Source organism: Polypterus senegalus, chromosome 7 (genome assembly GCF_016835505.1).
Source record: "Polypterus senegalus isolate Bchr_013 chromosome 7, ASM1683550v1, whole genome shotgun sequence".
Lineage (NCBI taxonomy): Eukaryota > Metazoa > Chordata > Cladistia > Polypteriformes > Polypteridae > Polypterus > Polypterus senegalus.
Window position 1 is genome coordinate 169023262 of NC_053160.1, and position 23022 is coordinate 169046283.

The 23022-nt window shown below is 37.9% G+C and overlaps 1 protein-coding gene across 1 annotated transcript in view; it reads right to left on the reverse strand.

Annotated features, from left to right (window-relative positions):
• LOC120532090 (inactive tyrosine-protein kinase PRAG1-like) overlaps positions 1–23022 on the reverse strand; it is a 177376-nt gene that overhangs the window by 55241 nt on the left and 99113 nt on the right. The window contains exon 4 of the mRNA XM_039757994.1: positions 2008–2369. Coding sequence (XP_039613928.1) covers positions 2008–2369 — 362 coding nt within the window. The remainder of the gene's footprint in view (positions 1–2007; positions 2370–23022) is intronic.

Here is a 23022-nt window from a genome sequence, read left to right on the forward strand (position 1 = left end):
TATATTTTGACTGAATAAGTAAGCATAGTAAAAACTGGCAATAAATGATGATATCAGGATATGGGCAAATACTCAAATGTACGGACGGCATAAATGAAAATACTAACCACACATAGCCTTTTTATTATCAAAACCAAAATACTCAAGCGTGACGTTTTTATTGGTGAAACAGCATTCCCACGTGTCAGTACATGGTGGTGTCCCCTTACCAGTAATTATAGATTAATAGTCGATAATCATCTACAGCCTGAGTATAATATGACAGTGTAACTTTCACCAATTATGACACTGATGTGTTTTCAAGTCTTGTTAAAAATTTTACACTTGCTATAAGTTAGAGGTTTGACTGGTCCCCTTTACTAATATAATTAGTGTAAATGTGGATATCACAAATAGAGCTGCTTTACTGAAATTAGAAAGGTGAAGTTAAATGTGGATGGACTGGCAGACTGTAAACTTACAAGGATTAGAGTTCAAAACTTTCAGAAGCCATTTCTCATTCTTACTTCTAATCTCAAGCCTCAAAGGAAAACAATGTACAAATATAAAAAGCGATAAAAGGTTCAGAAAGGAGCATGATGTAGCAGATGAAATAGGAATTTAAGTGGAAAAGGCACAAACAAAAGGTCAGGTGAATGTTCAGATATTTACTAGGCGAGAGGGAGAGTGTGCATTTGTGAGAATATTGTTGCAAAGATTAATTATGTGGTGAGAAGACATCAGCTGAGGTGCCAAAAATACAGAATAAGGGAAAAATATATGAAAACCACTGGCGGAAAAGGACACAGAAAGGATTTCACCTCTAAAGATCTCAAAGGCAGTGAAAACCAGAGGATGGAAAAGAAAAAATAAATCAGAGGAAGTAGAGGAAGAAAACCAAATATGATACAGTCTGATACGGGAATATCTGTCATTGTGGTATTTTATTAATGAAAACACCTGACTTTTGTAATTGAAGGTTATGATTTTTTTAAATCCATTTAACAAAACCAAACAGGGGAAGCGCAAAAGCCTCACAGATCCAATATTTTAGTTTAATCCAGTGCCTGCTTGGTGTCTATGTGACTTTACTAGTGTTTTCATCTCAAACACCTAAAGATGTGCTTCTCAAGTTGATTTTAAAGTGGTCTTGTAAGACAGAAGAAGAGTTTCTTTCCTTGTGGCCAATACTGCTGGGACAAGCTTCAGCCGCACATGAACCCGACTTAGATGAAGTGGATTGATTGATAACGAAATGCACGGCTTCTAAAATTCCTTGGATGTTGCACTGAACACTTTCTTGTCTTCTGGGGAACAGAAATAGCCTGTGAATAGTTTTCATAAACTTTTAAGAAACATCACTACATACAGTATAATCCAATACTTAGTGCTTCATCCACATTAAAGTTGGGCATTTGAGATCATTTTAGTTTTCATAACGTTACGAGAATGAAAGACCTTTAAATGAAACATGCAAGAACTGACACATGAGAAACACCACATAAAGACAAACTCACAAATTACTGCACTGCGAAAAAAAAGACAACATATCAGTGTATGCATTATTTGCTATAACTGAGGATTCTTGGTCTTACTGTGGAGACCACTGGGGCACGTGAATCTCTTGTCCATAATAAGAAAATATGTGAATGGTAATGATTAATGCATTTCATATTAAGAGTAATGACATGCTTTTGTTCATACGAATATGATCATCTGATTTTACTTCTATAAGTGGGAATAATAAATCTCAGAAGCAAACTGTAAAACCATATCACAAAACACAAAAAAAATCACAAAATTAGTTACCTGGGTAGCATAATAATATCATAACCTCATGTAAACCTAACTGAAGGCCTTTAATACTGTAGGTTGCTTGGATTTTGTACTGACTGGATTGGTCATATTATAATTTCAGTCATAACAAAAATATAAAAATAAGGCTTTTCAGCAATTGAATTTTCCCTCCCAAAGGAGTGCCATCCATCTTTAGAGTACCATATCAAGTTGTACATTAAAGACTTTTACCTGTTGCACTCCAGTGTTCATGTTCATATCAGACCACATCTCCACTACATCACTATTCATCATTGTGGGCTTGACTGCAATAGTAGGCTTTGAATAAGAAGGGCTGACTACATAGTCTTCTTCGGCTGATTCAGTTTTACTCCAAAGGGCACTGGTGCTTGTTGGAGAGACAGCTTTAGCAAGCGTTTCAAAATTTCTCTGCAGCCTGTGGGAACTTCTAGGATAAAAGCAGTTCTTGCAAGAGTCAGGCTTCCACATATGTTCCGCAAAGTCACTGCAGACAGACATCTTCAAGCTCTCAGAAACTATTGTAAAACAAGCCAGTTTACAAAGCACAGCAAATGGTACGTCATGATGTGCGGCTCAGCGAAGAGCTTCCCAGGATGAGGAATGTCTGAACTGGCTGCTGTACAGAGAAGGGAGAACAGAGAAAGAAAAACAAAAGATATGCTCAAGTAATCTTGTATCATTAAAATCCTTTATTTCCAATAGATAAAAAAATAACAAAGGCCAGTTTACTCAAGAATGCTAGAAAATAAGATTGAGAGGATAATTCCTCCACAATATCATTCATATTATCAACAAGACTGGAAAATATAGTACTTTTTTCTGTAAACATGCACATACACACAGAACTGGAGAATGAAGTCTAGTACTGGCAAAGAGGAATACAGAATATGGATCCACTCAATTCTTTATTACCTGGAGTGCTGTTTACTAATTAATTTTATAGCCATGTCTGCCAGCAGCCATACCACCTGCACTTCAGAAAAAATAACTAGCCTGAAGCTAAGCATGTCTGAGCCTGGCCAGTACTTAAATGGGAGACCATCTAGGAAAAAGTTTGGGTTGGTGAAGCCATCGGGGTGGCATTTACACTGTGGGTCTCTGTGTGGATCCCCAGTGAAGTAACAGGGATAGTATTCTGTTTAAAAAAAAAAAAAAGGTGCCATTCTGACTCTCTGGCATCTTTCAAAAAAGAGTAGAGTGTCCCCTGATAAACTGACAAAATTGCCCACAATGACCTTGTCCATTTTGGCCCCCATTCATCCCTGCTCTAACTGGCTAACTATCTTTCTCACCCCTTCACCACCCAATGACTAATGTGTGGGGAGAGTACTGGCACAAAATGTCTGCCATCACATCATCCAAGTGGATGCTGCACATTTATTTTGGTTGAAGTGGCGCTCCACTGTCTAGGTAAAGTTCTTTGAGTGTTTGGACTTGCGTTATATAAATGTAAGTACCTATCTTGTTTAAATCAGGTTAAATATTAGGACCTCAAATATGATTGCGAATGATGGAAGCAGATGTTCAAAGCTGTGCATTGTTGGAAACTTAAACACCATAGCTAGTTACTGATTCCTTCATTTACTTCTCATTCAAAGTCAGAGCTGCCGGTGTAGCGATACAGTTTTTAAAGTGGAACTGGACATCACAAACCTGCTTCTCCTTCACATCCAGGAACTAGCCAATCATCAAGAAGGCCAGCTACCCCCTGCTTATCAAATCATCTCTGTGGTTCATTTAAGTAGAAAAACAATCACATTCTACAGGCTGCTCTCTTACAACCAGATGTACTGATGGCGCCACCAGTGTTGTACCAGAGCTTTTATAAGACCAAACTCTACACATCACGTCATTAGACTTGAAATGTTCCCCACCTGGGAAAACTCAACCTCCATACACTCTGTCTGTTCTTTTGCATTCTTATTCTTAACACCCCAATAAAGTCTGATATGAAGCAAAGTTTCTTTCATATAATATGCTCTGTAAAGTCTTATTTTTCCATACCTTGATGAATTCTTTACAGTGATTCAATCTAACCAGCACATAAAATATGCGAAAGGTGAAGAAGAAATTATTCAAAAACTATAGCTGAGGGAATGATGAATTATCAATGAACATATGGGGGTTGTTAGACTCCGGCTGGCAACACAAACTGCTCTAAATCATTGTTAGTCATACAGTGCAGGTGCTGAATGGTGTATTGCCAAAACTTGCAAAATTACTTCTCCTCCAGGGATGCAATGGTCTGTAGAAGGGTGTGGAGTGGATTATAGATGATGTCCCTGAATGTCCAAAGCAAGGTCTGTAAGACATCTCAGGAAAGAAATTGCTTTCCAAGAAAAGGTGTAGAAATGACACAGACCTTAAAAGGCAGTGTGATGCCAGTTGGAAAATGTGTAACAGACACAACTATGTATACTTGGTTCCCCCAGCAAAGTGAAAAAGGATTATTCTTGTTAAATGTGACCAACACCATGGCACCTGATGTGTAGTGTAAGAAGATTAGGAAAAGGGTATGTCATCTATAGCACATGTACAAATCTGGCAGTCATGATCACCAAAAAATGAACAGGAATCAATACAGGATTACCCAATAACGCTCAGTGAGGCCACTCAGTCCTTTTAGCAATCCAGACCAGTACTAAAACTTTGACTTTGGAATCAATACCAGCTTTCAGACCTCGGTACCAAAATAGTTTTGAAGGAAATTCTGTAACGTACAACACCAAAACACCCCTCTCCTACTCCAGTCTCCCTGAAGTGCTGCACAATTTCGAGTCTCCCTGGTGTGCCACGCCACAGGCCTCACTACGCACTGATTCTCTCTTGCCAGCCATGAAGTACCAAATGTGTCAAAGCAATGAGAGTTTGGCCCATGAAATCTTTGGGTTTATTTCTGGAAGACTAAAAAATGCCATTTGTACATATCTACAGTAGCTACTATTAACAAAAAAAAAACAACTGATCTAAAATAAAGCAAAAATGTAAAGATGAAGCCAACTTCTGAGCAATAAAATCCTGTCACAATTATAAGACTCTTCATGAAAACCCACACCACTGGTGACCCAGCAAGCTTACATGAGTCATCTAATTAATTGAGTAGATGAGCTAAAAGCTTAAATTCAGAAAATTGGTCCGAAGGAAATCTTGTAGCCACTGTGGGCCTCTGAGACCTGGGGTTTAAACAGATCTTAAAATGTTACACAGGGGCTGATGGGAAAAACATCAGTTATATTCTAGAAAGAAATCTTTGGTTTAATTCAAATAGGATGAAAGAATGCAAAACCATTTTTGGAGCTTCTATTCTTTTACCATATTTAACAGATTGTTTTTGATGTTTCTTGTAATATTGTTAGTGATGTTTTTGACAGTACAACTCTTATAAACTCTCAATAAACTCTTCAAACAGACTTACTCAGAATGCTTTATAAAATCAGCTTTGAGTGTAGATTTCTTTACTTTAGGAACCCTCAAGGTGAATGACTAGCTTGTAACAAAAAGTTCTGTCACTATTGGATTAAGCTGCTGCCTGCTAATTTTAAAGATGTGTTATTTACTCCTGCTCACCCAACTGTCCCATTCATATACTGTACTTTCCTGTCGACTTTCTTAATTAACAACCAAGCTTTTCTTCACTCTGAGATTAGAAGCTGAAGTTCAAGTTTTTAGGATGCATGCTTTAGTAAAATCAAATCAGCCAGGAAGTTTCATAGGAATGAGTTTTTCAATTTGGGCTGATCAAATATAGATATGGCTAAACAAACAATGAGACAGATAAAAAAAAGCATAATATCAGAAAATACATAAAGACCTTACTGCTATCTCAAATGCATTTTCAGATCTCATGAAATGGCTTCCTGTGAAAAATCGTATGAATGGCGATTTCCTGTTTTTATACCTAAAGGTGATTTTTGTCTTAGGTGCACAGGAAGTTTCAGTAAAGTTTGAAAATGCATTCTAGAGACCTTAAATATTTTTAAATACAGGATTTAAAATTAATTGTAAGATATCGAAAATATGAATTGTTTTGCAAAGAAAATTAAACATTGAAGGGTGTGCGAGTCCAAGGCTGGTGGGCAGAAGTGAAAACGACCATGAAAGGTGTGTAACTTAATTCAAATAAACTTTGCAATTACATATTTGATAAGTATACTCCAATTCAGGTTATTCTTAAAATTTCTAAAAATGGATTCAAAAAAAAAAAAAAAAAAAAAAAAAAAAAAACAACCTGTTGTGTAATGCTGGCCATCTCTGACCAGAATTTAGCACATGGACGTCTGTTTCAAAACATTAAAAATTCAATGATTTGGAGAGAGAGACAATCAGGTTAGAAGAAAGGCTGATAGTTTATATTATAGGACACTGCCCTTTTGGAATGCACAAAGCTTGATGTTGTTAAAATGCATAATCAAAGTAAGACGACACAAATCAAAGGAGCGAGAATCGTGTGCCTTGTTCTCAGGTAATGATCCAGCTCACAAATCAATGAAGGAGAATGACAGGACTTGTTCTACTCGTTCTCAGCTTATAATTCAGTTTGAATGCAAAAGAATCTGCGATTGACACATGCCAGGTGTGGTTAATGAGCTGTAAAACAATTGCATTAAGATAAAAGTTGAAAGCAAATAACTGTTATAAAGTTTCATTTTGTGTGACCGATTTATTTCATATATAAAGGGGCCTAAACTTATTATTGTAACATGCTTTTATAATGTCTGCGTGGGTTTCCTCCCACAGTCCAAAGACATGCAGGTTAGGTGCACTGGCGATTCTGAATTGTCCCTAGTGTGTGTGTTTGGTGTGTGGGTGTGTGTGTGTGTGCCCTGCAGTGGGCTGGCGCCCTGCCTGGGGTTTGTTTCCTGCCTTGCGCCCTATGTTGGCTGGGATTGGGTCCAGCAGACCCCCTATCACCCTGTAGTTAGGATATAGCGGGTAGGATAATGGATGGATGGATAGGTTTATATATTCTCTTTAATGCAAGTCAAATAACAAAAGAAACAATTAAACAAACGATATAAATATATAATGCAAAATTGACTGGCTGACTCACTGACTCAACTACAAAAACACTATTTCCCATTGAGTTAAAAGCTAAAATTTGGCAGGATGATACATCCAGAGCAGCTGGTATCTGCTAAGCATTTCAATATATCAATAATTAGTGGTAAACTCCCCCTAACTAAACACCCCAAAATCTCAAAAATACATTGACTGATTTGATTGAAATTTAGTGATATTATAGGAAAAAAAGAAAATTAGCCAACCCATGTTTTTTATTTGTTGATATTTATTAATATTATGCTAATGTACACACTCTGAGCTGACAGCATGCTTTATGCAGATGAAGGACAGAGCAGAAGCAATTGACGATTGAAACAGCACTACTAATCAATAGGGTGGATGGACAACTGAAAAAAAGAATGGTGTCCTGGAAAGGGAAACAGAGAAATAATCAAATTTGTAGTGTACCGTCATGTGTGAAATGGAAGGAGAAAATTCAGTGAAGTTCAAGTAAGAAGCAGAGACCAATGGTTAGCAAGCAAGCTATAACCTTTGTGTGCCAGTGTCCGGTGCTGTGGCTGTGAGCCAGCCATTAGAAGCAAAAAGGGAGGGAGAGAGAAGTAGAGGTGTAAATAGTCAAGTTGGGACCGACGCAGTGGCATCAAGGAGACAGAGGCTTAAGCACCCAATCTGTCGTGCCCAGCGCCTGATCTTTTTCTTGATGATATATATGATCAATAGTGGCAAGACCAAAAAGACCATTTCTCCCTTAGTTGTATATATATACACATGTAAGAATGGGCGCAAAACAATCACAGATGGAGCTATGACCCTAATATTATCAGATTACAGAAATGTCCCTGGACAGACAGCATCAGTTTAAACTTATGATTCCCCATGAGCTACTCCAATATAATATGCATTTGTATCTGTAGACTTTAAATGGGGACCACATAACTGACAAAAGGGCACAAAAAGAAAAATTGTGAATGACGCTTATGAATTAAAACTGTAAACATCTAATAATCATAACCATACTAAAATTTAACATTATTCCTAATGATTACCCATTTCAATTCAAAAGAACACTTTCCTGTAAAATTGTTTTCTGCAATGACCATCAACAAAAACCAAATTACTAAGAAAAGCAGGAATCAATCTAATGCAGGAATGTTTTACTCATGGACAATTATGCATAGCGTGTTCAGGAGTAAGCAGCTCCTAATAACATTATTACTTATTATTTGACTTTCAACATTTGAGATAAAACAGGTTACATTTCCAATTTCAGCAAAGGCAGGTGAAGTGACTTGCTCATTGTCACACAGTACCAGTAGCAGGGTTTGAATCCAGAATCTCAATGTATGAATTCCTAGGACCAAAGCCTAAAACAGTACATCACACTGATTGCCAATATTAACCGTTGGTTAAAAAAATATATATATTTACAAATAGTGTGTAAAGAAATATACTTAGTTAGTAACATAGCACTTCTAATACACCCAATTAACTGAGAGGCATTTTCTTAAAAAAGGAACACAGGTAGCTCTAATTTAAATGTGTTTTTACTATGTTGTACTTGTATAATGAATAAGACAATCACCAGTGACAGAGTTCGCAGTAATGACTCAGTTCGAACTCAAAAGAATCAAAAGAGATAAAAAGGAGAATCACGAATCACAAAGGCAATACGTGCACAAGCGTTTTAAACATCTACCTTCAAAATATAATACACTGATGACATCAAGTGTGTACTACAGCTCTTCTGTTGAGCTCTGCTGAATTGATTTATTCGTGGTTGGGAAGTCTGGAAACATTAAGAACTGCCACAAGTAATCTAATAAACTTATTGCCTACTCAAAATCACAGGCATTCCATCAATTGTCTTGGTCCCTGGCCTTTTCATAAAATTTAATTTCTCCAAGAGTGCAAAAGTATTAGGCCCTGCCAGAGGGTGCCCTGATCTGGTTCCCAGCACTCTGCGGGAAAAACCTAACCCCTGAAGATGGCCAGTGTCAAACACAAAAATTGTAGCTCCAACACAAATTTTCAGGTATATTGTAGATCTGTAATGAAAATGGAAAATTGTAATAGTTTATATTTATGTGATTTTATTTTATACCTAATGTAGTGTGTGCCCTGCATTCAAGCGTATAAAAATGTACAAAACACTCCATTCCAACTACTATATATGTTACTGGAGCAGTCTGATAAGACAGTGTCGATGCTGAAAGGTACTATATTTTATTCAACATTTCAATATTTCTTATAATATTTATTGTGACCTGTAGTGTGTGATTCAGGGGCCCAAACCTCAGACATAACTACACAGACACCAGTCCTGGTTCAGAAGACTTTACCTTGTTCTCTTCTACAATAAACACAACTTTCTCTTTTTCTGTCCTGGCATGTTTTGTTTACCTACTCCCGATTCCATCTCCCAGAGTGAGGCGCGACAGCTCCTTTTATGCTGAACCTGGGAGTACTTCCAGAACACTGCATCCAGGATGCACTTCTGGGTAAGTCCTTTCCCAGCAGTGCCCCCCTTCAAAAGTACACTTCTCATGCAGGGTGTCCGAACTGGAGCTATTGCAGAGGCGCAATGCTGCCTATCATACTGGGGGATGAACTGTTCTTGGTAGACAAGCTACCCCTTATATCTTCTCCCTGAGTGAAAAATGAGAACAGGAACCATCCCTGCTTGGTTTATGCATTCGTTCACACCATTTTTCCTTAGTGCCCTCCAGGTAAGGTGCCTCTCTCCATCCCATTACATCTATAACAATTTATATATATTATATTTGCTCATAAATTAACTAAACTCAGCAGGGGATAACAGGGAGTCAAAACCCACCCAAAACTGAGAGCATGACGGAAACCTACTGTGGACATGTATTTTTATGTTTTTTATATTCCAAGATATATTTAAATTTTTTTTTTAACTATAATTTATGGGTGTGATCAGAAAGAGCTGCCCCAAAGTTCTCCATTTCAAGGTATATCATATTTCAAAATCTTTTAACATTACTTCCAATTCTTGCATTTAAAGGTATTTCACATTCATCTGTGACACCTTAATGACAGAAAAGCAAAACCAGTGTTACAACAGAAATTAATTTAAGATGCATTTGAAAAGCCTTAACAACAAGATCTGTGAACTTTCTCAAATGTGCTTGCCAGACATATTGGAGCGACAGAAAGTGGGCCCAATGTTCCACTGTAACATTCACTAGTCTGAGCTCCTGACTTAAGTTTGTTTAAACTGAAGACTAGGGGGCTTTGCCCCATGCTCACTTTGCTCGCCAACTCCCGGGCAGGCTCTATACACCAGTCACTTCATGTCTCTGCCGCTTGCGTATATGTATTTCACTTTCACCAAACAACAAATCTTATTTCAGAAGAAACACTACTTTTCCCTGATGGCAACATGAATCAGACAATCTACAAGTCTCCGACTTAAAGTTTAAAGCCAAACAATATCTACATACTTCTGTCATATCCCCTATGTCTATATATTCAATCTCTTTTCGCTGTTCCATTATTTCACCAAGTAATAATTTCTGTTTGTTAGCAGTAATGCGATCTTTACTCTCAGTTTTTTTAAGACTTTCGAATTTTAGTACTGTCATAATCTCTAACCTGCTCTGCATGTGTATTGTGCCAACGTTTTTGAACCTCTTTACGTAATTCTACTTTGTCTTCTACTATTTGTCTTTTATTTCTGACCCGGTTTAGAGCTGAGAGCGCAAGAACTGTGTCTGACAGCAACATTCAAATGAATAAGAAGTGATTGGACCGTGGACACACCAGCCATTTCACGTCTCTGCCGCTCGCGTATTTGGATTTTACTTTCACCAAACAACAATAACATTCACATGAATGAGAAGTGATTGGACTGTGGGCGTGGTTGTAATTATTTGAGAGGAGGGCGGGACTTGTCAAAAAGTCTTGTCTGGTGGAACTTGAAATTATCTCAGAGAAAGTCTCGTCCCAAGATTTCCTTTTATAATAGAGGCATGTGGTGAAGCCTGCTGCCAGAAACCTGCACAGTGTTCATTCAACTTGCATACTCTGTTCAATTGTTACTTGGCCTCTTCGCTGTAATAGCCACATGAACGTGAGCAACCTTGCTTATTTATGTCAATAAAATAAATTTAGTGGCTATTAAGTTTCTGACTTCAGTACAGTTTCCCCTTACCATTCCTAGTTACCGTGACCATTATACTCCTTTATTATAACATATTTGTTAAATACATTCAGATTCAGCCACCACTGCTAAAAATGAAATAGTAGCAGGTTTGACTACTACAGCTGTCTTCTCTTGCTGATTAAGGTAAATAACCTACTGTCTTCAACATTTTCTGGCCACAGAGTATAAATGATTTTATTGCTGCTAGAATGTTGTATTGCTCTTTGTGAATCTTTTTGTGTACAGCTAGCCAGCTTTGATTAATGATCATTTTAAACATACCATATAGCTCTCTGCAGCAAAATAATGAAGGGGAATCACTGTCACTTGTTGTATCAAATCCAGGAAGCATGTCCTCCCTAACATATTTGGTTTCTGCCAAACAGTTGAGTATATTTTCACTATGCACTATTTTGATCATACAATGAACTTTGGATTTAGCTTCAAAAATAATTGTAATCATTCCTGTTAATATCACTCCTTTTTTTTCATCCATCAGGACTCTACAGCATAAAGAGTGTTGGGCTTCGAAATCAGTGTATGCTTTAAGAATACACTAAACTGAACTGAATGCCTGATGACGATGGCCACACCTGGACCATAACAATATTTTGAAAGACATACTTCACAAAACAGTTTGGAAGACTGTGTTTCACTAAAGGCAGTACAGTGCAGTGGTTAAATTAGGGATCTTTAAAATTTGTCATTTGCTCTCCGGCTCTGACTCACAAGTACCACACATCCATTATATGGAAACAACTGTACTGGGTACTACTGGGGAAAACAATAGGGAAGTATAAGCTACTAACTAAAGGGATAATACAAAATGAGGCCAGTTCAGTTCTTAACACTGACTCACTCTGAGTTTCCTGAAGTGAGTCACTTCACCTTTTGGTACTCTAAAACAGATTTGAGATCAAATATAGCAAGCGTTTGTGGCAGGAAAATCACCCTGTAAAGTACGGTGGTCTTCACTCAGTTGTAGTGCTTATAAAAAGTATTCACCCCTTTGGATGTTTTCATGATCTATTGTTATAGAACAGTGAATAATTGTGGTTTAAATTCTGCTTTTTTCAAAAAACTGATTAACAGAATAAGATTCTTTAATGTCAAAGTACAAACAGATCTCTGCAAAGTGGTCTGAATTAATTGCAAATATAAAACACAAAATACAGTATTAATTGTATTCACTCCCTTCAAGTTAGTATTTAGCATCATTTCCAGCCTCAGTTCTGTGAGTTCAGGTCCCACTCAGCTTTGCATATCTGGACACTGCACATTTTTTCCATTCTTTTTTCTAAAACTATAAATTCTCAATAAGATTAAAATCTGGACACTGACACGGCCTCTCCAGGACATTAACACTGTATTTGTAAGCCATCCCAAGCACATAATGTTGGTTTTGTCTTGCTGGAAAATAAAATATTCACCCAAGGCACATCATGTTTTTCCCTAGGACTTTCCTGTATTCTTTTAACCCACATTAGCCTTCCAGGACCAGCTGCAGAGAATCTCCACAGTATGATGCTGCACCACCATGCTGCATGGTGGGGATGGCGTGTTTTTGATAAAATGCAGCACTGGTTTATGGCAAATGTGGCATTTAGATGGAGGGCCAAAAAGGTCAATTTTAATGTCATCAGACCAGAGAACTTTCTTTCAGGTGACTTCAGACTTTCCCATGTGACTTCTGGTAAACTCTAGCTGGGATGTCACCAACGTTATTTTTTTAAACAATGGTTTTGTCTCTCCCATAAAGCTGTAACTGGTGAAGCACTCAGGAAAACAGTTATTGTCTGCACAGTCGCTGTAATCTCAGCCACAGTAGCTTGGAACTAATTCAGAATTCTCTGAAGGTCTCTTGGTGGCCTCCCTCACTGATCTTCTTGAACGATCACTCAGTTTTTGTGGACAGCCTGCTCTAGGCAGGTTTTCAGCTGTACCATACACTTTCCATTTTTTAATGATTAATTTTACTGGATATTCAGTGACTCGGGTATTTTTTTGACTCCATCCTCTGATTTGCGCTTTTCAGTCACCTTCACACCAAGTTGTTTGGAGTGTATTTTTATCTTCATTGTGTAGGTGAGACCACCATACTGACTCATCCACATAGTGGCATGTTTTACTACAATCAATTGAAACCCCTTGACTATAGACAGGTGGTCTTCATTTAACTATTGATGTGCCTTCTAAAACCTATTAGCTGCATGAAATACAATTTATTTGGATTAAAGAGGGTGAATACTTAAGCATTATTCGCATGTTTTTGATCTCATCCTGGATATCTATAGACATACTAACCTAATCAAACATCAACCAGTTGTGGCACTGTCTGAGTTCTAACTTTCCATGTAGTCTAAAGATGGAACTGTAGACATCTTGTACACTGCCATAAACTCTGATTCTTTATTGCTTGTTAGTAATTCACTGTTCAATAACTCAAACTAAATGAATAACAAACAATTTCTGTAAATCATCTTGGACAAAGGCATTTGTTAAATAAAGAAAAACTGCAGCAGAATAGTCTCATTCTAGGATGTTTTGGGTAAATAAACACAGCTTTAAATGCTTTTTGCACATGGTTAACAAATGTCAACAAATTCATACTTACCATTTTCATTGCAATGCTAAATGGCTACTTTACTTAAACTTTACAAATTTAAATACATTATGGGTGGCTGGGGTAGCTGAGCATGTAGTATATAAAAAAAAAAGAACATTTGCATGTTGCTTTGCGAAGTTGGTTTTTACCTGTACAATAACTGGGAAATATACTGGAAAATATTTTCAACATTGACACATACACTTTACATATAAGAAACAAAATGCCATGACAAAATCTTCAAATGTTACTTTTTACTTCAGGTCCTTTCATTGTATTAAGATATGTTGCTTTTATCAGTTTACTACCTGAATCGTTTTGAATGCACAATAAAATTCACACGTTATAACCACTGCCCCTCGTAGACAGACTGATAGACCCAACATGCCCACAAACCAGTAACTGCATACTGCGATGTAACATAATATTTACAATCCGTTTAATCAAATTCATGTTTGTGAGGGGCCACAGCCAACCCTGGCAACGTGGAACACCATAAAGGAGACAGCATACAGATTGGGGCTAATTCACTGCAGGATCCAGCAATTTACATTCACACTTCTGTTTCAGGGCGGCACAGTGGCGCAGTGGTAGTGCTGCTACCTCACAGTAAGGAGACCTGGGTTCGCTTCCCTTTTCCTCCCTGCGTGGAGTTTGCATGTTCTCCCAAAGTCCAAAGTAATGCAGGTTAGGTGCATTGGCAATCCTAAATTGTCCCTAGTGTGTACTTGGTGTGTGGGTGTGTGTGTGACCTGCAGTGGGCTGGCACCCTACCCGGGATTCATTCCTGCCTTGCGCCCTCTGTTGGCTGGGATTGGCTCCAAAAGATCCCCGTGACCCTGTGTTAGGATATAGCGGATTGGACACTGACTGACTGACTTCTTTCTCAAGCAGTCATAAGGACAACATGTAAATTCAACATGAACAGCATCCAGTCACAGGGTTCAAACTCGGGACTCTGGATCTGAAATGTGCCCACGCTACCCATTTCCCGACCAATTATATGAGCTGGAAAAAAAATATACGATCTACTTGAATTCCCAAGAACATGCATCTGTGTAGGAGAGCTCTAGAATAGTTATTACCTTAAAATGCACTATATAAATAAGGCAACAGATAAACAACAGGCATTTGTGTTTCTTTGAATAGTTTGAATTGGCTTAGACAAAGCCAGTGGGAAGCAGTCTTGGTGTTTAAACAGAAGCTATGTGTTTACATGCTATTGATTGCCGTTTGTGTGTAATCTGTGCACAAAAGGCAAGTACAGGCCCAAAGCCAAGACTTAAGCAAAAGCAAACAACAGGTTTTATCCTATCTGCTGTCAGCCGCTCTCATACCTACAGTAGTATAATTAAGTTATTGCAAATCTCAGATAAGCACACTCTAGTCTACACTGCATTCTTATGTTCCAACAGCAATTTGATGCAGGCTGTAACCTGTGTAATATTTACAAAAAAAAAAAAAAAAAGAAGAAGAAGAAGCTCCTTTTTTACATCAAAAAATGCTACAGCCAGCTATTTGCTTTCAACAAACATTTAAGCCATATACAGCAAATACTTACACATTTCATAAGTGAAGCAGTGGAATTTTCAAACAAATACAAAAGGAATGCAAAAACCATTAACCGATTCACTGCCTGCACGTAAAGCCAACTTTGGTAAATAATTTAACAAAGAAAAAAAAACCCATGAAGTTCTAGTGGCATATACTGTATACTGTAGCACTTTCACAGTAACCATCTGTTCAGAACCTTCACCTATCCATCACAAATTGTTCCAGGATTCTCATTTCTGTTAGGCACTGCTTTATAGTACCTTTCACTGCAAGCAATGCTTCAAAGAACTTTATGTGAACTTCACGCTAAAACACGTGTACTGTTTTCTTATTGTTTAAGCGTAGATAAAAACTGTGTCTTTGAACCGTCACATACAACCAACAAATAATTTATTATAGATAAGCAGAATGACATTTGACACAATCACATCATACACACTCCTGGGAAGCATGGACCAGTAACAAAGATGCTGGCCTGTAAAGCTCAAGGTTGTCACTACTGGATGACCTGATGTGTTGGTTTAAGTAAGCCACTTCACCTGCTCACAGCTGCATTACAGTAACACTAAAGTTGGAAATTTGGTAAATTGTGGGTTGCCCAGCAGTTCAGGTTTAGGACTTGAACCTTAAAGCTCAAGAGATCTGGGTTCAAATTCTAACCCGCTCACTGTATATGACAATATGCTGCTTTCCCCAAAGATCTTAGGTTATCTGGTGAACCTAAACTGACCCTGTGTTAGTCAGTGTTCCCTTCATATACTGAAACCATAATCAGGTTTAATTTTAGTTTTTGGAACACTAGAACAATTGTGACAAGAACAGGACATTTAGCCCAACAAGCTCCCCTATCCTATTCACCTAGACTGTCCTAAATAGTCAAGTCAAGATTTGAAGGTCCCTAGAGCCGCACTTTCCACCATACTACTTGATAGCTTATTCCATGTGTCAAGGTTTGTTTGCTTGAAGAAATGCCTCCTAACATTTGTGTGATATCCCCTTGTGTCCTTGTTACAAAATTTGCTTTAAAGTAACACTTGGGATCCACTGTACTAATCCCTTCAATCATGTCACCTCCTAGTCTGTGTTTGCTTAAACTGAAAATATTCGACTCCTTCAGTTGCTCCTCATAGCTCAGACCTCTTAGTCCCGGAATCAGCCTAGTCGCTCATATCTGGACTTTCTCTAGCACTGCTGTGTCTCTTTTGTAATATGGAGATCAAAACTGAACACAGTACATTACAATACAATATATTTTTGTATAGCCCAAAAATCACACAAGAAGTGCCACAATGGGCTTTACTCCTGATGAGGCCTCACTAGTGCAATATATGACTTGAGCATAAACTCTGTTGACTTGTACTCAATACATGGCATTGGTTTAAGCTTCCACATAAAACACAACTGAAAAAAGCTAGCTTGAAAATGCATATGTGGACTTGCAACTTGTGAGTCACTCTGGAATAAAAACATCAGTTCAAAACATTAAACAACATTCATTTATTAAAAGGCTAATCTCTGATGCCACTCACAACAAGGATTAGGGCCAAAATGACAAAAAAGGGCAAATAAATATGACTTGCTAATTTGGCTGTCCTTGTCTTCTCACTAAATTTAATACCTTCACAAACTGAAGGTATTTGCATATAGATTCCATAATGGCTGTTCTAACGTAAAGATGTACATTTCATAATTAATTCTTAAGGCCTTTAGATTAAGGTATGATCATTTAACAGCATACTCTGTCTAAAAGAAGAGGCTACCAGTTCTGTACTCAACATGATGATGAATCTTCAGTGGTTTATTGAAGGAGACTGATTCACATCAAGTACACAAGGCAGCCATGGCACTTTCAAACCAAAACCTCAACATGTCTAAATGTAATAATAAGAATATTAATGCACCTGCAGACAACCAAGTGCAGCTCCAGACACAAGGACATGCCCCTACTCTGAGAGACTCGAGAGAATTAAACCTGCTTAGTCTTGAGCAGAGACTGCATTGTGACCTAATACAGGTCTTCAAAACTCCCAAAGGCACTGATAAAACAGATCCAGCAGAATTCCTTCAACGAAACGGTGAATCACGTACACGAGAACAGCAGTGGAAATAAAGAGGAAATGCATTTAGGACTGAAGCCAGGAAGCACTTCTTTACGCAAAGAGTTGTGAGAATCTGTAGCAAACTACTGAGATGTGAAGTTGAAGCAGAAAGATTGACAACCTTTTAGAAATATGTGAAAGAGAAACTGGGAAAGCTTAGCTATAAGCTAAACAAATGAGCCTGAACAACAGAATGGTCTTCTCTCATTTGTCAAATTTCCTGTGCTGTTATGTACAAATTAACATGAATCGGCTCACAAACAAGCCATGAACTAGACTTCTCCAATCCTCATCACAGGCAGCCCCAATTAATCAAAAACAGAACTTCAGAGTATGGTAAGGTGTTACTTGGAGAGATGTACTCAACTACTTACCGAGAGAAAAAAAAATGGACGACTTGTGGAATGGAATGGGTGCTGCAAGTACTTCAGTCACTGGCACAGACCCTGCAACTTGCATTTCTGTTTATTACCTACCTACCTAATTAAGTAATTAACTGTGGATGGTACAAAGGATTTTTCAGTACTTTTATTTACATTTCCGAAAGTTAGTGGTTGACCGATGCCAGCCTCATGGACATCTTCATTTTTTTCTGTTTTGATTCCAGTGCATTGGCCTTTTAATTGCACCAACTGAGACGCGCATGACTGCTGATTTTCATTTCATCCAATTGGAAGTTGAGTTCTACTGTTAAGATGAACACAACATACATTGACTTGTTTTGTTTCCTTGTTTCCGCTAGCTTGGCTTCAGAATTACTCTAAATCCTGGGAGTCAATCCCCACTTTTATGTTCTCAGTTCTCCTAAAGAACAAGGTAAATAACTGGCTAACCTAAAGAAGTGGTTGACTACAGTCAACTGCTGTATAGATACGTAAATGAATGAATTAATGAACAAATGAATGTATAATATATTTAAAACCAAGATTCCATAACAATTGGTACCAATGCCTAGACAACTGGTTTATTTTGGACATACAGAGCCTACATGCTGCACTAAAAAAAAAAAAACACAATCAAACTTTTAACTAAATTAATGGAATGGCACTCTATTCCTGTCGTGTGCCAAATGCTGCCTGTGCCTTAGCTGCATGAAACAGGTTTGATTAGTGGATGTGTACCCTTTGGACTGTGTTTGGATCCCAATGTCCCAAATGCAGTGATGGGCACACTGTGCTGTAAAAATTGGCACCATCCTTCAAATGACATGTTACACCAAGGTCCTGACTCTCTGTGGTCATACAAGATCCCCGACGATTTTTCAAAAAGAGTAGTAGGGCATTTCCCCCATGTCTTGGCTAAACTGGCCACCACTGTCTGGTCATTGTGGACCCCTAATCATCCCCTGTCCTTTATTGTGTGAGGAGCGTACTGGTGCATTAATGGCTGCCAATGCATCATCCAGGTGGATACTACACATTAGGGGTGGCTGAAGTGGTCCCCCACTGTCTATGTAAAACACTTTGAAAAAGTTCGAAAAATGCTATTATTATGGGTGCCTAGATGGGGGAGTGGAAAATTATTATTCACACAATAATAAAAATGTCATCCTAAATTGGCTTTCCTATTATGGCTCAAACCAGCTTGGTTCTTGATTTAGTTATCTTAACTTTTTTTTTTTTTTTTTTTAATAAAGATTCCAGGAACCTTTTCCAACCTGGGAACTCCTTCAACAAGCATAAAGTGATGTCATTGTCACTTGCTGTTTTCAGTTTGTCCTGTCAACGAGGCAAATAAACTGTAATTAATGTAATGCAGCTATGAGTGGACTGCTCTGAATACACTTTTTAAACTGTTGTTTTGTTTGTCTGAATCAGGTTTCTTTAGTGTATTCTGCACCTTTGTGTGCAAAATGCATTCAGAAGGACACCACACTTAGTGCTTCAGTTAAAAAATGAATTCAGGAAGAAATATACACGCAAATACGAATGAGGATTTATGAAATGGTCATTAGTTTCTACTTAGGGTATAGAAACTACTTCCTTTAGTGTTTTTGCTTGTAATACCTAATTTTCAGCAAAACTGCAAAACATATAAAGACCCTGATACCAGAACTTGCAGCTTGTATTAACTTAAGACCCAAGTCAATTTCATGAATTCTCAGTCCTGCTGAATGGGCACATTAGCCCACCTTGCAGGGCAAACTAACTCACACCTCTATTAAATTTCAATAACATACCCATACAAATTCTTAAGCAGTAATAAGACCTACATTTATCTTAGAAAAGGAAACAAAAACTATTTAAATAGAACAAAAATGTGTTTGCAACAATTCCCTTCTCATAACAGTACAGGCATAAGGTATTCTCTGTAAGGTGACAGAAACACAGGGTTGGATTTTTTCCCCTTGTATTGGCATTCCCTCACCTACGATTTGTAAATTGCCTTGGTGTAAATCATCTTTTAAATAACATATGTATGCAATTCCATTTTAGGCTTGAATTCCATGTTCAGGTACTGTAGGATGTATATTCCTACAAAGCGCTTTTTCTTAATACTTTTTTAATCTATCCATGTCACTTTATCCAAGATAGGTGCAGGGATCCATGATGCGTCTTTGTCAACATGACAAGAATTAACCCTGGACACGACAGAAGATCCATACGTTACAGGGTACACATTCACTATTTTACTTTAAATTCTGTCAGTATATATGCCGCTTCCTACAGCGCTGTAAATCCATCCTCAAGACTATTTTTGCACTTAAATTATTTTGCGCTGCAATGGGTGTTAAAATGCATTGTTACTTTGTAGAGTGGGTGTGACTGTGTACTTTATGAAAGGCACTATATAAATACAGTAATTGTAATTATGAACTAGTATCTTTCTTCAAAACAAAAAGTGGTCTAAAATTAGATTTCCCCCACAGTGCTTCAATAAGATAACATCAAATTTTTAAATCTGCTTCCCCCACGTTAGTGTCACAGAGGGTGGCATGAGTGGGGTGACAGAGCTTCCAGCTATACCAGATGCAAGGCAAGAACCAGGCCTGGAAAGTGTACCAAATCATTTCCTGGCCCACTTAAACCTGTATGGGGTCAATTTAAAATTACCAAACTGCCTAAGCAGCAAGTTTTTGGGAACAGGGAAAGAAAACATGAGTACATGGAGGAAACCCCACAGACACAAAAATAATGACAGCATATGCCAGAGATGGACATCAGCAAGCTCTCTGTCCAAAAGGCACCAGCACTGCACACTATTTAGATATATAAAGTAACACTAAGGGGGCTCCTTCATAATATTGCCAATATGCCTTTATAATGCCTCTCTGGGACTTGAACTGCTCTCTTTATCTTTAGAGAAGTCAGCAGTTTTCTTTCTTTTAGTAATTCAGATGTGTATTTATTGTAATGTTTAGTTATTCATTTATTTGTTGTTGGGAGAAGCTTGGGAAAACCATCAATCAATCTAGACGTGCCACTGATATCACTGCTACAAGCTCACATCCTCATTCCCTGATCATCACCTTGACTTTCATAATGATGTTTAAAGTCCCTGATTGCTTTGGATTTTCTTACAACACAAGTTAATTATATGTATGGTGATTTTATAAGTTATCCTGGATAAAACTATTTGTCAAATAAGGAATAATAATGAACATCATAATAATTTTGCAAACAAAATGCAGGCTGTAATGAGTGGCATGTGCAGCCAGACCACAGTAGATAGATAGATAGATAGATAGATAGATAGATAGATAGATAGATAGATAGATAGATAGATAATTAATCCTAAGGGGAAAGCACACAAAACAAAAAAAAATCCCAATCAAATATCCAGGAATCCAAAGAAGATACATTGTCAATGTAATCAGTGTGTACATAACTGCCAAAAAATTGTGTCTACAGACTTCAGACAGACAGAATGACTTCATCTTTGTGTATGCTGGGTGAAAAATGTTACTATGAAAACAAACACAATTTCAAACAAAGCAAGATGTTGCCAGGTCATGTACCCATTATGTTGGCAGGTCGGTGCTTTGTTGTGCCTGAAAAACAAAGCACTATGACACTTTCACAAAGCAAAAACAATTTCTCCCTGGAAAGCGAACAGATTTGTATTCTGCGGTCTGTAGCTGTGGAATTCTTTAGCATTGTGTTTCTGTATAAACTTGAGGATCCTACTGCATTCCTGATTGCAGGCAGGGCACATTTTTGTTGTGAGAGAAACTTTTAAGATCTTGTGTCTACTATTCAACCTTATCTTACCATGGGAAAAAAAACACATACAAAACAACCTTCATTTTCTATTCTTTCACTAATCTCATCCCAAAAAATAACACACCAAGAAAGATGCTTTAAAGAGGCTGAAAGTTCTGAAGGAAAAATAGTCAAGGCAAACACAAATATACGCATAAAGCGTAAAGTCAGTCGTTTTCCAACCTGCTATATCCTAACACAGGGTCACGGGGGGTCTGCTGGAGCCAATCCCAGCAACACAGGGCGCAAGGCAGGAACAAGCCCCGGCAGGGTGCCAGCCCACCGCATTATACACGTAAAGCTAAACGTTTAATCAATGCTGATAAGATTTCTTTTTGGAGCTGCTGCTTTATTAATTTCATTATTGAATAGTGCAACCCCCAGTGCTCCCAAATGAGGAAACACCACTCAACAGCAGTTTGTAATGTGCTTCAGTAAAGTATTATCTCCTCCAAAACCAAGGATATCATTTGTTTTATTTCAATGCTAACTAAAATGTGCCTTGCTGCACACTCGTGTACCACCATCTTCTTTACAGTACAGTACTCCTAAACTAGCCGTTTTGACCAAATATACAAAGGCACACAAACACAAACACACGCATTTCAAAGCCCCACCTAATAGTCTACATACTGCAGGCTAGTCCTTGGCCTGGATGCCTTCTTAAAATGCTTGGCTCAGGTGCTCAGCAAACAGTACCTGAAAGTCAAACACAATCCAGTGCTCTCGCCCTCCTGCAGCTCTTGGGCTGCTAACAGCCTCAATATAGCTAAGTCCCTTTTTTCTTTTTAATTATAAAAGCGTACTTTACCTACTCTATAAAATATTAATTAGGCCTTCAGAGCCTGATCGCAGAGCTAGCCATCCATAATAGCACAAAGTGATTAAAGTGGAATTCTGGCACCATAAAGCCACAACAGGGAGTCTCAGCGGGAGACTGTAAAATTATGAATGAAAAAAAAGCAAGGAGAACATTTCCGGCTCTCTGTCTCGCAAACATTATTTTTTTTTAAACAATATTCTGAGGAAGTGACATAAGTCAAGAACTTCCAGAATGTTTCACTAGTAAATATACAATGTCACACATATAGATCAGCAGTGCAAAGTTTCTCTTTAATTTTGTCAATGCTTTTACTATCACAACTAGGCAATAACAGAAGGAACAAAGTCCACATCAGATGTAGCCACCACCCTGCTTGCTTTGTTACCAGTTCTAATTAACGTCATCATTTAAATTCAAATTACAGAAGGAGTAAAAGATTGGCAACTTTTCACAAGCATTGATACAGATTTACTAGAGAATGCTGTCCAAGTGCTTTCCCGTGGATACTAAATTGGCTTCTTACTGGCCTACTTTGTCGTTAACATGGCAAGTTAAGTCAAGCAGATTATCAATATGGACAGCTGCAAAGGGGCAAAACACAACAAAAGTGGTATTGAATGATTTAAAAATAACAAGGAGCGCGTGCGTTTACCAAAAAAACAGCTCTGCTGTCACTTTAAAAACCAGCTGTTATGTCAAACGGCAAGAACAGGCATACTACTCTAAATGTAACCGGGACCTTTGAAAACTGC